Below are 16,402 nucleotides of genomic sequence, written 5' to 3'. Positions count from 1 at the left end.
AGTCTCCAATCGCTCCCATTGGTCAGGGTCATCCCCAAACTCTGCACCGGTGTGATTATCATTGCTACCACTATTGTGAGTCTGATTCACGGCCAATCCTTTATTCAGTTCTGGAGCGTGTTTGTCAGGGGGCCTAGCTGCTTGAGATTTTAATCTAGGTTTTTGTTTTTGCTTGTGTGTAGCTCCTCCCCTTGGGCATTTCGCAGGTGGTTCTCCATTACCAGCAGTTGAGGATTTTGAGAGATTATTCGTTCTTTCTCTGGCAAGCCTTTTGGATTGGGTGATGACCTCCTCACTGCACACGCCAGATGTAATTGCGTTGTGTCCCGTAGTACGGGACAGTGAATGTTCGACCAAAATGTGTGACAGGTCGGGCTCATTAACCCCTGCACTGTCTACAGCAGTAATAATGGGATCGACCTGCACAAGTGTGATCGCCTCCGATGCCCCTAACGGGGAGTCAGGGGAGCCGATTAAATCCCCATTTTTACTGGGGCCAGGGATGGTATGATGCAGATGATCCACAGAATGCTGGGCACCCTCGGGGGATTTAGCCATAACTATGCCTCCCATCGATGACCGTTTCTGAGCCGCAAAGGTATCCAGTGAAAGTCTTTTTTCAGTGAGCTGGATCTGATGAGTCAGAACTGACTCGGCTCTTGTCAAAAAGGCGTCCAGTGTCCCCACAACCCCCCCGAGTGAACTTACGTTTATTCATGCTTGTCGGCTAGCTGTTACTCAAAATTGAAGGCCCGTAAACTGCCCCAAAACACGTAAGTACCTTGTTCTAGTAGCAAAGATGTAGAAAATCACAGGGGAATGGCCCAGCCCTGCCTCTTCCTGTCTCTGATGGGCTCAGACGGGCCCACTCTTGGCCCGGGCTTTGCCCGGTCGTGCCCGCGCTCGTTCAGCGAGCCGTGATTGATTTTAAACGCCTCCGGGCGTGGGAAACAGGCGTCGGCGCCTCCTGGCGTCGGCGCCTCCTGGCGTGGCTAGCAGGGTCTCTTGGGGCTTGAAGTGCCCACACGAAGGCAGCAGTAAGGGGCAGGAGGCTCCCGCGTTGCGGGAGCTGTGGTTGATTTTAAACGCCTCCGGGTGCGGGAAACAGGCGTCGGCGCCTCCTGGTGCGGCAGCAGGGTCTCTTGGGGCTTGAAGTCCCCACACGAAGGCAGCAGTAAGTGGCAGGAGGATCCCGCGATGCGGGAGCCGCGGTTGATTTTAAACTTCTCCGGGTGCAGGAAACAGGCGTCAGCACCTCCTGGCGCAGCAGCAGGGTCTCTTGAGGCTTGAAGTCCCCACACGAAGGCAGCAGTAAGTGGCAGAAGTTGAGCAATACTAAACGACCAAACTTAAAACATTAATGCCCTTTGTCATCCGTTTTCTGAGCGCTGTCAGTTAAGTTATTCAGTGTCCCACAGCCATAACTTATCATAGTTGATAACAGTTCAAATGCATTGCAATTAAAGTCCCTAAAAGGCATCACAGTTAAAATCACAGGATTAAGCATATACAGCCAGACACCCTAGCAGTAATGTCCAGCAACATAACCTCACTTTGCGTATGAATTCACATTACACATGTGCTTACCATTACACACGTGTCTTTCAGTCCCTCAAATAGAAATAACCTGGATAAATGCACTTCTCATGCAATTGCACCTCTTCATCTCCAGGGGATGAGGGGATGCCTTTCTCCAGACATCCCCAGCACAGCCCTCCATACTCGAGGCAGTCCCTAACACACCCCCAGCTGTAAAACAAAAGTTCCAGCCCCGGGATGCTGATGGCTGAGCCCTTGAGGGGTTGTTTCTTCCAAGTCCCTCAGAAACTTAGGGAGGGACTTTACATCTTCGTGCTGGAGGAGACTGCGTTGCTCCTGCAGCTCCCCCTGCTCCTTGGCACTCACTTGGCGGTGACCTCTTCCTCCTGGGGTCACCACACACAAAGAACCATCTTCTTTTCCTTGCAGGCCAGTCCGGGCCAGCACGACATTATGGGGCAAAGCGCTCCTTGGTCATGCATATTGTAGCAGCCGTTCCCCCGCTGCTCCAGGGAGAGCCGTGATGCGCTGCTGACGGCCTCTCGCCGTGTCCAGACCTCGGTGGCGGGCCTGGTCCCACCCGGACCCCCAGGTGAGTTACAGCAGCTCGGGGAGCCCACCCCCGGCTGCTCTGGCTGTTTTCTGGGGGCCCGGTCCCACCCGGGTCCCTTGCACCTCTTCGTTTCTAAGTGTTGGAGAGCCTCCTGGGGAGCCCACCCACCGGTGGCTCCCGCCGGCTCCCCTTCTGGCCCTCACCCTTGTGTGCGGCCGCAGGAGCCGGATTGTCCATTTTGTCCTGCCCGCTCCGGCAGGCAGACACGGAGGTGGCCTCTCCTTCAGCGGGTCTTCGGGGGAGTGCAACGGCACTCCCCCCTCCTCCAACACCACATGGGGGCCGGAAGTTGGGGATCCTGGACCCCCCATGGGCCATTTTCACGGGGAGCATGACGGCACTCCCCGACTTGGCTTCCTCACATTGGACACACTGGGGCCCGGAGTTGGGGATCCTGGGCCCCTCCCCCTGGATAGTCTTCACGGGGAGGGCGACGGTACTCCCCGGCTTCCCTTCTGGGCGTCGGGCCAGGAATTAGGATCCCGGACCCCAAAGACATCTTGGCGGGGGGGCGCGATGGCGCTACCCACCCTCACTTGTCAATGGGGGATAGGGTGGGCTCCTGGCACCCCGTTTGGGCCACTTCACGGGGAGCACGACAGCGCTTTCCGACTTTGCTTCATGTGGGGGCAGCCCCCAGGACCTGACCCACCCCGGGGGCCCATTTAAGACCAGCGGCAGAGCCCCACGCGCTTCGTCGTCGGTCAGGCTAGAGGTCAAAGGTCGTCTACCTTCTGGGGGGCATATCTCAACCCCCAGGGGACCGATCTTCACCATTTTTGCCTCTTCTTGCTCCTGGTGGCATGCCCCACCCACTGGGAGCACTTTCCCTCACTTTCCTGGTCTCAAGGAGGGTGAATTCAGCAGAGAGTCATCTTTTCTGGATCCCTGCGCCAGTCTTTCACCTGGTTCTCCTTCTGGGCCTCTTCTCTCCTTGCGCAGAGGCCCAGGCTTCTGCTCATTGGTCCTGGACTCCCCTCCTGGCGCAATTCTGGATCCTTGGACAGTCAGGGGGTTCTTCCTTCCAACTACCCATGGCGCCAGGCTCCAGCACCAGTCTTCCTCAGCAGACCACACCCCAGAGAGAGCTCCTCTTCCTGTGCAAGCTCTCTTAAAAGAATTTGGAGGGGGCTGGCAGGAAGTCTCTGCTTGCCCTATCAAGCAGCGACACATCACCCCTCTGCCCCTGCTCCCTCCTTCCTGCCCAGGCCTCTGAGTTAGTTCAAAATAATGTCATCCAGGGGTGTCATGCCACATGGTCTCTGAAAAGCCCCTTTCCCCCTTGCTGCCTTCTCTCCCGAGCAGCTTGGTGCCTGGCACAAGGTGACAGCTGCTGATTGATAACAGGTATCTCTGCCAACCTTCTCTCCCTTTTGGAGAGGAGACCTTCACCCTTGGAATGCTTGCCGTGAAGGGCCAAGTCTCTGAGGCTGCAGCTTGGGGAGGAAGGTCATTAATCCAGCCTGGCAGGGTCAGCCCCAGCCAGGCTCTGGTTATGAGCTGTCACAGTAATATGGCATTTCTGGATGACCCATAAGCAGTACATATGTGGTATTAAATTCAGCAGAATACTTCTTCTCACCTAAGTTACAGAGGACTTTAGTGCGTGTCTGCAATTTGTATGCCCAAGGCAAGTGAAACTATCCCAAGTGATCCCCATCCTCATAGGAGAATAATGGAGTTGTCCTTCAGTGAAACCAGTAAAGCACACTGACTTTCCCTTACATGTTTCTTCCCATTGTATATAGCCTATTCCATGACACCACCCAGCTCTGCATAATTCCTGCCACACCATCCAATCTGTACCTACTCCTGGGCTGCGCATGCTGTCTAGGAATCTCCCCTACGCAGTCCCTACACGTGTGCACACACATGTACACACGTGTCTGCATGTAACCATCCCGGTGCCCCTTATTCTGGCTTCAGCGCAGCGACCTACTCTCAGCAGGGGGACACCGCTAAAATCCACATGCAGTATCTTTCATCATGAGTTCCCTGTGGGAGATTCCCAACTTATGAGGCTCTCCCTCAGTAAAAGCTCAACAATTAGGTGTTCAAAAAGCAAAAAATCCAGGCGGCTCAGATGGTCAGAACCACCTTCTAACAACTATCATCTCAGTCATCTTAAGGTTGAGCTGGTCAGAATCTTTTACACAAAACAACGCCAGCATTCTGCTGTGTATTCTTCCATTACACTGCTTTCAGCATACCACCTTATTTCCTCTGCCAGTTCCCAGCCTCAGCTCCTCTGCTGTATTTACCTTCAGTGGCATGCCAACTATACTGTACTGTTTGGCCAATCTCTTATGTGCGCAGCCCTTGATGCCCAATCTTGTACCCCATAGTTGAAAATTAACTCGGAGTCCCCAGGTTACTCGTCATGCTCTGTTTGAACCTTTGAATTGATGGTAATGTTCCTCATGCTAGTCCCATAATGTTTCTTTTAAAAAATTTGACTTACCTGGACCTTTGCTTCCTGAATTTAGCCACTATTTTTTTAATCGCTTCCATTGACATTTTCTCTAATTTCTTCCATTTTCCTGTTTTTTTCCCACCTCGTTTAATTTATAAACCTTAGAATAGGAGTCATATAAATTGACGAAAAATAATGAATTCTCCACTAATGTGTCACTCTGCCTTTTCCACTCGATAGGCAGATAGTATGCTTTGTCTACATTTTCTCGTCTCTCACCATCTTTCTTACAGTGATGTCCAGGTGAGCGTCTACAACTACAGAGAGATCCGAAAGTCGGCTAATGTGATGGGCATGATCCGCGGAAGTGTCGAGCCCGGTGAGTGTGTTTCTCCTTTCTCCTTAACTGCATATTCTGGAGCTAGATAAGAAATTTTAGGAAACAATGTCAAGATTGTATAGCTTCCTCAAAACAGAATGACTTATTTATTGTTGTCAGAAACCTTTAAACTTATTATCACAGTTTCGCCCAGTGATAATGCAGTAAATCGAAGGGTTATCAATGTTCAACTCAATATGACTCATTTTATCAACCTCATAATTAGTGTACTATTAACATAAGTCCTAAGGGAATCTGTTGGTTACACAGGGCTCTCAAAATAGGTACTTAACTTGCTAACTTGTCTTACTACGAATTTACAGCCGTCACCACTTCCTTTTGTATTTGTTTTCACATGTTTGGACCAATTACTGCAACATGGGGCATTAGAAAAGGAAAATACATTCACTCCTTCCTAGAAAAAATACTGCTATGTGATATAATGTTTGTAATGTTCCGAACAATAAAAAATAATACTCTGTATTTGGATGACAGACTATTGAATTATTTCAGTGCGCCATCAGTTTCCCCACAAGACAGTTTTTTGAAGACCTGCTTGTCTATCTTGATTGAAATCCTTTTTTTCAGACCGCTACGTCATGTACGGCAATCACAGAGATAGCTGGGTCCATGGCGCCATCGACCCCAGCAGTGGCACTGCTGTCATGCTGGAAATCACCAGGGTGCTGGGGAAAAAGCTGAGGGAAGGTGAGGATCTGCTATTGACTATGCGATATAGCTGTAGGTGTATAAATTGTGCATCTGGTTTGCCATTTTGAAAGAGTAGTTGCTTCTACATACCATAATGAAGATTCTCCTGTTAGTATTTTGTATTAAGCCCAGTTCCTGGTTATTTAATTCCCAACACCCATGGAAACGCAGCTAAAAAAGTAAAACACATTCTGCATTCATTTCATGATTATTTCTATAGATGAGTACAGAAAAAAATATATTTTATTTAATAAATATTATAGTCCCTTTGTGACTGGTTGATTACCAGATACTCCACTTGAGGAGCTGCATATATTGTGTTTTGTAATTATTTTGCGATTTTATTCAAAGAATACTATGGCCCAATTCTCAAAGCTACTTAACCTATGCCAGACTTTCACATATGAGTAACTTTTAGGAGTGTAAAACTACTTTTCGAATGTATAAACATTTGTTATGCACTTGTTATGGATTTACTTACAACGAGCTAGCTGGATTGTGGGGGAGGTGGAAGGAAGGTACTGGGCTTGGGCGAGAGGAGGTGTTCAATGATGAGAATGCCCTCTTATCAGTGGTGGAATGGGAGATACATTCAGCCCTGATTAACGTGCTCATTCCAACCTCATACTGAACAAAATGAGTGTAGCGGTTGAGTAAGTCCATCTTCAGTAGGATTTAGAGTGGCACATTATCTATATTTTTAAAGGAATTTGTATGGCTCCCATCAGTTATGTTTTTCAGGTTGGATACATGGTGAGCCCTCTTTTAATTCACCCCTAAAAACAACCCACTGAGCGTCAATCTAGTTGGCTATTTCCTACGTTCAATTGGGCTAGTTCAGTCCTGCCTGTAAGTTTGGGAACACTCACAAATTTACCTGTTTGGGTATTCACAATCTCTTCTGTGACTCCTTCCAAAAAGGTTGAGATTAACTCAAGTCAAGAGTAGGAGTAAATTAATTTACAGCATACTGCTTTGGAAAAGCACACCTTCAAATTGGTAGGGTGTAGAGCAAATGAATCGTCTGCACGGAAAAGCTTTTTACCTGTGAAGGACCCAGGTTCCACGTTCTAGGTCTGCTCTGAAACCCCCGGTTGATGACTCTTTTTTCAGTATGAAAATGTGGAGGGTAGAGAAATCACTAGCCAATCAATCATTACAGTTCCAATGAACTATCACTCCAAAGAATCACAGACTCCCAATTAAGTTTAGTTTGTTTATTACAAAGCCAAGAAAAGTTGGAGATAAAAGCACCTTAAGATGAGGGTGTAGAAATAAATTGGAACTAATACAAAGCCAAACCTAAGGGTAAAGTTAACGCAGTGCAGTGTCAGAATAATAGGCTTGAGGACCAGAATACAGAAAATAACAGCACAGATGTTAAGATTCCTCTTCATTGGAAGTTCGTGGATATAAAGCATTAATCTGTCCCTACACTAAAACTAGCGTGACATCCCCACTTAGCATTTCCCAAGGCAAGGTACATAAAGGTGTCAGCGCGTGAAGTCTTCCTAAGAAGTCTTGTGACGTTAGATGGATCACGGAGCATAAAGCCACAGAGCATGTTCTAAAATGCTCTCTCTATCAAGGCAAGGCAGAAATCCCCCAGACACTGTCCCTAACTTCGATAAATCACTCTTACAGGTAGTATCCCAAGATGCATTGCAGCATCACACCATCCAATCAAGCCACCTCCTCGTAGGTAGTTTTTCACATGGCAGTGATGCTCCCAAGCCTTGGCGAGATGACCTTGATTCCCAGGCTTACTCCCAGGGCTGGACTGGCCGTAGCGGGCACCAGGCGTTTCCCAGTGAGCTGCCACGGTGGGGGCCAGTTTTGGACTCCTAGGGGTCAGATTTTGTTACCGTACACCGGCAATATTGGCCCCCTGTTACAAAGTCGGCAGAAACTGTCCCTTACAAAAATCTTGGCAGCAACCCCTCAGCCCCCACAGGGGGGCCGCCCGAGCAGTTTGCCCGGGCCGGTTTCGGTTTCCAGTCCGGCCCTGCTTACTCTGATGAGAAAGTACAACAGTTATTTATTATCAATATCAACCTTCAATGTATCCTCTCCTCCCAAAGCCTAACTCCTAAAACAAAGACAATATTCTAGATAACAAAGATGAATTCTCCACCTGCAACAGAAACGTGAGAAAGATCAAATCCAACATGTACTTAAAATCCACTTGTAAATCTAATGCCAGAGCTTCCTAGGAAAAAAATACTATTCAGGCCTACAAAATTCGGTCAACATAAGAAATGGCACACAACCTCATGAAATTACTCATAAAGTGGACGTTATTTACTGATCATTTCTAAATTAATACATTACTTAAGCACATCAATTGTGTGTATACTTGTCAGCGACTTGTACGAATTCTGCACGTTGATCTTTCAGCTAAACACACATAGTTTCAACGTTAATTTCTTCATGTTTACATTGAAAATATCTCTAACACACCACCTTTCATGATATTACAGTTCACGCTCTAATGGCCTAAGTTAATATAACAAAGGATTATATGTAGGTGCGGACTACCTGTGATTATAATGCACCCCTACAAATGAAAGAGCAAATTTTGCGCTCTAACACCTGTGAAGAAAAAAATCTTAGCAAGTGCCTTTGCACTCCTGCTGCCGATTTTCTCATATGAAAAAATATGTGTGTGGGTAATTTTACATAGGAAAATTGAATTTTACAAATGCTTGCTTGGAGTATACTTTGAGACTGTGACAGATTTTCATAAGTAACCTGGAAAATGTCAGTGAATTAGAAAAAGTAAAGAATTTGCACCCAGGTGAGGTTGAAAACAGTGGGGCAGCAGTGGCGGCTCCTCCCCTATGGCGGAGGAGCGTTGCCCCACTGTTTTGAAGCAGTGTGAGAAGTAGAAACATAAAATGAAAATAACTTTCAGTTATTATCATTTTCTGTTTGTGCGGCTTCGCTGGCAGGCGGGCTGTTTTGCTCTCAGAGCAGGGCAAGGGAGGAGTGGTTTGCCCACTCCTAAGTGAGCAATGACTGTTTGGTCGGCTCTCTCGGGCCGCCCAAACCAGTCATTTCGCACTTTCCCTATTCTCCATGCAGGATGCATTACAGGCTGTGTGGAGAACATGCCCAGGCCCCCGTTCCCTGGTTGAGCGTCGAACCAGGTCACTCAAAACCAATCACAATGCTGCATTGCAGAGTTGTGATTGGCCAGGGGAGCCTGGGTGCCTGCCAATCACAATGCTGCAGTGCAGCATTGTGATTGGTCAATGGGGCCTGGCTGTGCTTCCTGTTCCTTGAGAGGAGCAGGAGCAGAGACGTGGCACCCAGTGGCAAGGTAAACATTTTTTTTAATGCATTATGTGCATCCTCCCGCAATCGCAACCCCCCAACTAATTGCCCCATCCCCGCGACCCCCGATGCCCGCTCCCTCACCCCTGCGAATCCCCCATGCCTGCCCACCACCACGACCCCGCATGTATGCCCCCTCACCCACGAGCCATGCCGACCGTTACTGGGGTGCAGATTTACTGCTTTTTGCTAATCTGGCCCTGTATGTGTTTCTAACTGTCCCTTCACAGTTTGTTGACACGTGGACACTCCTCAAATATATATTCCACAGATTTCCAGCAGAGAAGAAATGCGATAATTGCAACTGTATGGACTTGCAGGAAGCATGAAAGATTTTGAAAGAATATGGGAAAATAAAAGAATTATATTGTTGTTCTGATGTGCAAATTCAGTACATTTGTAAAGAATCTTGAATACAATTTTATCTGCCATGGGTATAGATCGTCTGCAAAGTACTATATTAAAGTTCTGCTATTTTCCCAACAGACACATATTTTCTTCTGGTGAAAGTTATTTAATAATGGGCATTTTCAATGGCTGTTTTTGGTATTTTTCTACTTGGAATAGAAAAATGCATGCTCCTGAATTACATCCTGCCCAAAAAGAGTGTGCATTGCAACGCAGTGCAAGACTACAGCATGGCTACGAGGAGAGCAAAGTAGAAATGGGCAATAGGGCTTTGGGAGGGCGGCCGACCAGCGGGAGGCTCGTCCTCCCGGGGGGTTTTGGGCCGGGGGGGGGCATCCGGAGCACGGGCGCGGACTTCCGGGCTTTGGGCTCCTTGGGCTGATTGGGCTCCTTGGGCTCCTTTTGGGCTGGGGGGATATATAGCCGGCCATTTTGTGTGGCGACCCACCATTTGGTGGATCGTGACACAACGGCCGGCTGGGGGTGGTTGGTTTAGTTTTGTCCCGCCCTCCCTCCCTACGAGCTGGTGGGCCCCACCCCTCTTTTAGGTGTTGGGGGGTGTCTTTTTGGTTGGCAGCCGGGGTGGTTTTCTTGGGGACAGGTGCATCGGGGAGGGATGCTTTGTGGGGGATTTGTCGATGGAACAGGTGCTGGTGTGGTACGCTAGGATTTGGGGCGTTTTTCCTAGGTCATGGGGGACATATACTGATTTATGTTTACGGTGGGGTAGGACATAAGAATTTACCTAGTTAGGTAGGGTAGGAAAGTTAGGAATTGTAAGTTGGTTTATGATTGTTGCAGGAGGGGAAATTATTTTAGGGGAGGGGGTGGGGGGCCAGATAGGAAGGCTATATTTAGTGAGGATTAGTTTTGTACGGCACAGGCCAAGGGATGTTTCTATGTAAGGTGCACCTGTTTCCAATAAAGCGGCCTTTTTCACACCAACAAGCTAGCCTTGCCCCCCCGTAGGGCCCAAAGGTCTTTTGGGTATGGACATTCTTAGCGGGTCACTTTCGATGTCCGTCTAAGTGTCCAATTTAAGATACCTGAACGGGTGATTCCACCCTGGCAGTTGTAACCATGTAGGACATACGTTAATTGGTTAATGTTGATTTGCTTCAGTGTTTGCTTTTCACCTTTAACATCATACCCCACAGGAAAATGGCGCCCACGAAGGTCTATTGTATTCGGCAGCTGGGGAGCAGAAGAGTTTGGCCTGATTGGTTCCACCGAGTACACTGAGGTAAGTTTGGCTCTGCTGCCTTGTTATTCACAAAGTCTAAGCTTTACATACTATAATAGTATTGTGTCCTATGCAAAAGACAAAACATACTGGAATTTTGTTTCTGATAATGTGACATTTTGAGCAAACCAGTGCTTCATTTGAGTCGTTGTTGCCGATGCGATCCACTAATTCCCGAGGGCCACACTTGTTTGATCCCATCAGACTTTGACCTCCTAGACCATAACAGAGAAAAGACACAGGGAGAAAGACTGGAAAACCGCGGCGAACGGAGAAAGCAGGAGCCTACAAGAAGAGTGAGCTGCAGGGACAGGGTGGTGTATTAAACAGAAATGAGGAAGATATAAGACAATCGAGCCATGGTATTCTGCACTCCTGACATTGAAATCTTTTGGCCCGGTACTTATTCTTTTTACAAATTAAGCACTGGCAAATACCGTGTGTTGATTTGTACATATTTGTCAAATGAGCGAGAAACTAAGGACCTGCAGTATGATGGATTTTGCATTCTAAAAAGGGCCTTTCTTAGGGTTTACTCAAAGGCAATGGAGATCAAACATATAGGCGCACATGCATCAAGCCCCCATTTTGCGATTCCCAAATAGCGAATTTTACCGATTCGCTATTTGGGAATCGCAAAATGCTATGCATGTAGGATTACACATTCCTTATTTGCGACTCACAAATTGCGAATCGCAAATAAGGAATGGCTTCCTATTCATTCCTAAAGGCCCATAGGAATCAAAGGGAATTGCATGCGTAATTTGTGAGTACTAAATAGGTACTCGCAAATTGCGCATGCAATTTCAAGGGTTCAAGGGTACCAAAAGGACACCCTGATGCACCCCTGAAAGTGCAATTAGAAGACATGTTGCACACACACAAACATGTGCAACATAGAACTTTGAAAAATGCACTTTTGTGCATTTTTCATAGTTTTTGCAAATTACCATCAACTTTAAGTTGATGGTAGTTTGCGTTTCTTAAAATCGAAATCGCTATTTTTTTGTTGCATTGCATTTAGGGAATCGCAATTTGTGATTCCCTAAATGCAATCTCAATTTAAGTAATCGACAATTTTGCGATTACTTAAATAGTGATTTTTGCATTTGGGATGATGCATCCCAAATGCAAAAATTGCGGTCGCAAATGGGCAGATTTTCAGAATCTGCCCCTTTGCAAACGCAAAAAACAATCAGGCACCTGCATCAAGCCAAAATGTGGTCGCAAAATTAGCGATTAGCAATTTGCGAGCGCATTGTAGCGTTTCCCAATGCATCAACCAAATAACCTATAATCGCAAAAATACCGACTCGCAAATACCGGGAATCCAGAAATAGCGAATCCTTATCAGCGAAAATATTAAAAGCGTGAGCAAATAAAGAATCGCAATAATTAATCGCTAAACGATGCATCAAAAATCGCAAATTGCGATTTTACCAATTTTTTTTTAATTTTTTCATCACAGCTGATAAGCTGGTGAGGGGTATTGCAACTGACCAATGAGTCCATAGAGGACGGACAAAATGGCGGCACACTACGTGTTTGTGAGGAGGATGAGGATCCATGCAACAGGCCAGGGCAGAAGGAGATTCCAGGAGAGGATATTCTGCCTGCGGATGACTCTGTTGTGACAAACTGATGAGGACATATATGATTAGTACAGGATCAACGCTGCCATGAAACTTCACGTCATAGCTGAATTTGAAACACTAATGCAGCGCAAGACACGTAGGACCCATGCCATCCTTCCCCATGTCCAGGTTGAATGTTGCCTGCACCTACTTGCATCAGGAGGTTTCCAGGGGGTAGTGGCAGTAGCGGGAGGGGTATCACAAGGCTCCCTCTCACGTTTCTTTAGATCCTTCCTGGCTGCCATGATCCACAACCACATCAGCCTCCCCATAACCCAAAGGGAATTGAACCCACCCAAACTCCATTCATATCAAGTTGCATAGATTGCACCCACGAGCCATATGTCCACCAGCAGTCAATGAGTAGATCTTCCGTAACCGGAAATCGTATCACTCCATCAATGTCCAAGCAATGTGCAATGTGCATAACATCATGACCGACATCGTAGCGCAATATCCTGGGAGCAGCCATGATTCATACATCTTCCAATACATTGGCATACACACACGCCTGCTCAGGGGGGGATATGGCGAGGGACACCTGCTAGATCAGACAATATACTTATGCACACAAAATCATTTTGTAATGGCAATGCATACCTGACACAAACACATTCCACACTACCCTGTAGGTGACAGTGCATACGCCGTGAGGAACTATATCATGACTCCATAGTTGAACCCAGGCTCCCAACAGGAGCAGCGGTACAACGCAGCAAACACCAGGACAGGTTATGTGATTGAACGGACATTTGGATAGCTCAAGAGTCGCCTCCACATCCTGCACAGACCTGGTGGTGCGATGCAGTACCAGCCGGTGACCTGCTGTAGGATAGTGGCAGCATGTCCAGCCCCCTGTACACCCACGACACCCGCATCCTGCAAGCTCAGCGGAGGGGCAGTGGAAACATGCACACGCCACCCAACATCACTTCAAAAGTACGTAATCATGAGACAGAAACGATCATTCTTTACATGCAAAGTTTTTATTTGCACATGAACATGGACTGTTGTGTGTCTAAACATACACGTAGCTTAAGGGTACATTCACGGCATGTACCAAGGCACTAATCAAATAAGGATTTGGACTTCATTACCAGTCTCTCTGTATGTCCTGACCATGGTTATGCCACCGTGGCTAATAGTCCGGAGGTATGTGTGTGCTCAGCGCTTACTCCTACGCACACCGAGGCGTCTTTCGCCTGCATCGGCATCCCCACCCATTGGTGCAAGTGTAGGTGTCGAACGACGTGTACTACACCTCCTGCCAGTGCTCACTGGTGCAGACATGCTGCTCAGGCTGGATGCCCCCTCACTCCCCTCATCTCCAGTGACATTGCTGAGGCCACCTGCACCATCCTGGAGCTGTTCAACAGCAGTGGTAACTTGGCCAAGGGCCCTGGCCATGTCCCCACAACAATGCCCCATGTCAATCTGCATTGCCACCGACCTCCGTGACAGCAGTGCAGTAGTGTTGCACAACTCATTGTTGGATCTTGTATATCCAGCCAGGCGCGCCATCAATTGGCGATGCCTCCTCCTCTCGGTGTTGTGTCCCTCCTGCATCACACGCACAAGCTCGTGCAATGTGGCGTTGGTGTGCCTGTTGCCTTCCACAACTGCTTGAGTGAGTTCACTCACGCGATCTGCCATGGTGGAGAAGTTCTTGTTTAATTTAGACATTTGCAGGTTGATGGCTCCCATGTGTCGTGCCTGCTGGCGCTGCACCCTCATCATCTGCAACTCGACACCTCCCCAGACATTTGGAGTCAATGCCTCCTGTGCTGATATGTGGCCCCTTGCCCTGCGTCTTCGCGTCATCTGGACCAGTGTCTGCGGTGTGGTGGTTTTGAACCCGACACTAGGCAGGCATTGTGTATGTGCCCTTTCAGGTTCTGGAATGCTCTCCATTGGCTGAAGGGGAGGGACTGTAGCCCTGCGTCTTGTGGGTGCCTGGGATGTGCTGGGAGGTGTGACTGGTATGGCAACGGCAGTCTCTGCAGTGGTCTGTGTGCTCTCCCTGCATTCGCTCTCATCAGTGTCTCCTTCCTCTGCACCTGTGGTGTGAAACAGTGCAAGATTAATATTGGTTTGGGCTAATGTTTTGCAACAGGGTGATTATGTTAGCTCTTACATTCTCACTGTCTGTAATCACTGTCTGTAAAGCTTTTTTGGCACAATGGCCACACAAAGTGTAATGTGACTCACTAATTGGTTCAGGGGACTACGAATCCCATGATGCATAAGTAGCTGTATATGAACTGTGGCCTGGGGTTGATTACAGCTGCTTGCCTTCTTATTACTGTATTGGCGCTATTATTATTTACATTGATGGGTATATTATAGTGCCTCTTACCTTGTGTACTGCAGGCTGCGCCGGATGTATCCATCTGCGTCACTCCCACTGCAGCTTCTGGCAAGATTGTGCCCTCCACCAGGTCCTCCAGGGCTGTGTTGTCCGGGACTGTTGAGCGTCCTCCTCCAGTGCTCTTTGCCTCCTTCAGCCTCTTTGCAATTCGCTCCTTGGCACGGCTCCGCAGATCATACCAGCGTTTTTTTAACTCTTCAATGCTGTGGTGTGTCACACCCACAGCATTGACTTTTGTTTTAATCCGGTTCCAGATGCGTCTTTTCTCAGCCTCTGGGACTTTTAGGGAGAGCTTCCCAAAGAGCTTGTCATGGCTCTTTACAACCTCTTCAATGAGGTACTCGAGTTCCCTCTCACTGAATTTGATCTTTCTTTTTCTGGCCCCTGCCCCCTCCTCTGCTGATGTGTGGGCCATTTCTGGTGTTAGCAGTAGTCTGGATGCCAAGTCTTCCTTTGCACAGCTCTCCACAGGCACTCTGCTTCCTGCTCTGGCTTCCTATGGGCACAGACTGCAACATGGGAAGAGTTACTTCCTGGTTGTGAGGTCATCAGGCTGCTCCAAATGCGACTCGGTCAAATTGCGATCTCGCAATTAGCGAGTTCGCTAATTGCGATCTCGCTAATAGCGATCTTGCAATTTACGAGATCGCAATTTGTGTATTTTCACCGATTAGCGATTTTTTTGGTTTTCTCGCTATTGCGTTTAGCGATTTTTTGCGATTCGGTCATTTTTCGGTATCTGCGTCATGCATAGGAGATACCGAATCCATATTTGCGATTCCTTAAATATCGCAATTAAGGACTCGCTATTTCTTAGCTTGATGCATGTGCCTGAATGATGCATGTTCCCCTTATTGTCTATCGCACAGGATTCCTTTCCAAAGCTACAACTTGGTCATGTGCATCCATGCTTTCCACAAATTGCCTTTTAATTGTTGCTGCTTCACAGGAATTGGAAATTGTGTTGAGGGTGGTGCATAGGAAAAGGTGGCACTGAGATGAAAATCAGGAACTTAAACTCTTCAGCCTGTCTTCATTTGGTGTGCTAACCATTGCTGATATCACCTCGCAAAAAGGCAACATATAGGGACTGATTCTCAACGATTGGTGCATGTGTCAGTGTGTCGTACTCATATAGTACTCATGACTTATTGGTGCATCTCATCAGAAATTTAAAAGTACTCATTGCTTACTCCTCACTTACTCTTGGAATTCAGGATGGGCCAGCAGTACTACAAAGGTAAGTTACAGCAAAATCTTTGTGAATTGGAACTATGAATTCAAACTCTTTGCCTGTTGGTAAAACAAGGCTACCGTTAGATGTCTTATGCCGAGAATATGAAATGTCCCTCACGCTTTTACTTGCATTTGTGAAGGCACCTTCCTGTTTGGATGTATATAATTTCCAACAATAAACATGTCAGTGAGTCTTTTTCTTGGCGACTCTCTAGAAGACGTTGGTATGCTGGGACCAGGGTTCAGTATTCTGCTGTGATCTGGGAAATGAAGCTGGACTTCGATGAAGAACAGAAACCGGTCTTGGGTTGTGTTCTCGTTCAGAAAGGACCTGGTTTAATGCAGATGTTACGAGTTAATCCAGTCTGTCCTTCCTATTTAGGCACTGCAGAAACGATGTGACGAGGACGTCCCCACTCTTCTGTGCCTGGTCAACCCAGGTTAACTTAACATCAGCCGTCCCTCACTGTGCCTCTAATAACAGGAGTAGAATCAAGCAGCAGAAACCTTCTCTGGCATGTC

The 16,402-nt window shown here is 47.5% G+C and overlaps 1 protein-coding gene across 1 annotated transcript in view; it reads left to right on the top strand.

Annotated features, from left to right (window-relative positions):
* Positions 1 to 16,402, top strand: part of NAALADL1 (N-acetylated alpha-linked acidic dipeptidase like 1) — a 362,700-nt gene that overhangs the window by 168,581 nt on the left and 177,717 nt on the right. The window contains exons 8-10 of the mRNA XM_085625455.1: positions 4,859 to 4,944; positions 5,533 to 5,652; positions 10,557 to 10,642. Of these exons, the coding sequence (XP_085481581.1) occupies positions 4,859 to 4,944; positions 5,533 to 5,652; positions 10,557 to 10,642 (292 nt within the window). The remainder of the gene's footprint in view (positions 1 to 4,858; positions 4,945 to 5,532; positions 5,653 to 10,556; positions 10,643 to 16,402) is intronic.

The sequence above is a fragment of the Triturus cristatus genome, chromosome 9, assembly GCF_964204655.1.
Source record: "Triturus cristatus chromosome 9, aTriCri1.1, whole genome shotgun sequence".
Classification (NCBI taxonomy): domain Eukaryota; kingdom Metazoa; phylum Chordata; class Amphibia; order Caudata; family Salamandridae; genus Triturus; species Triturus cristatus.
The sequence above is the reverse complement of the archived record's forward strand: the minus strand, read 5'-3'. Positions and strand labels throughout refer to the sequence as shown.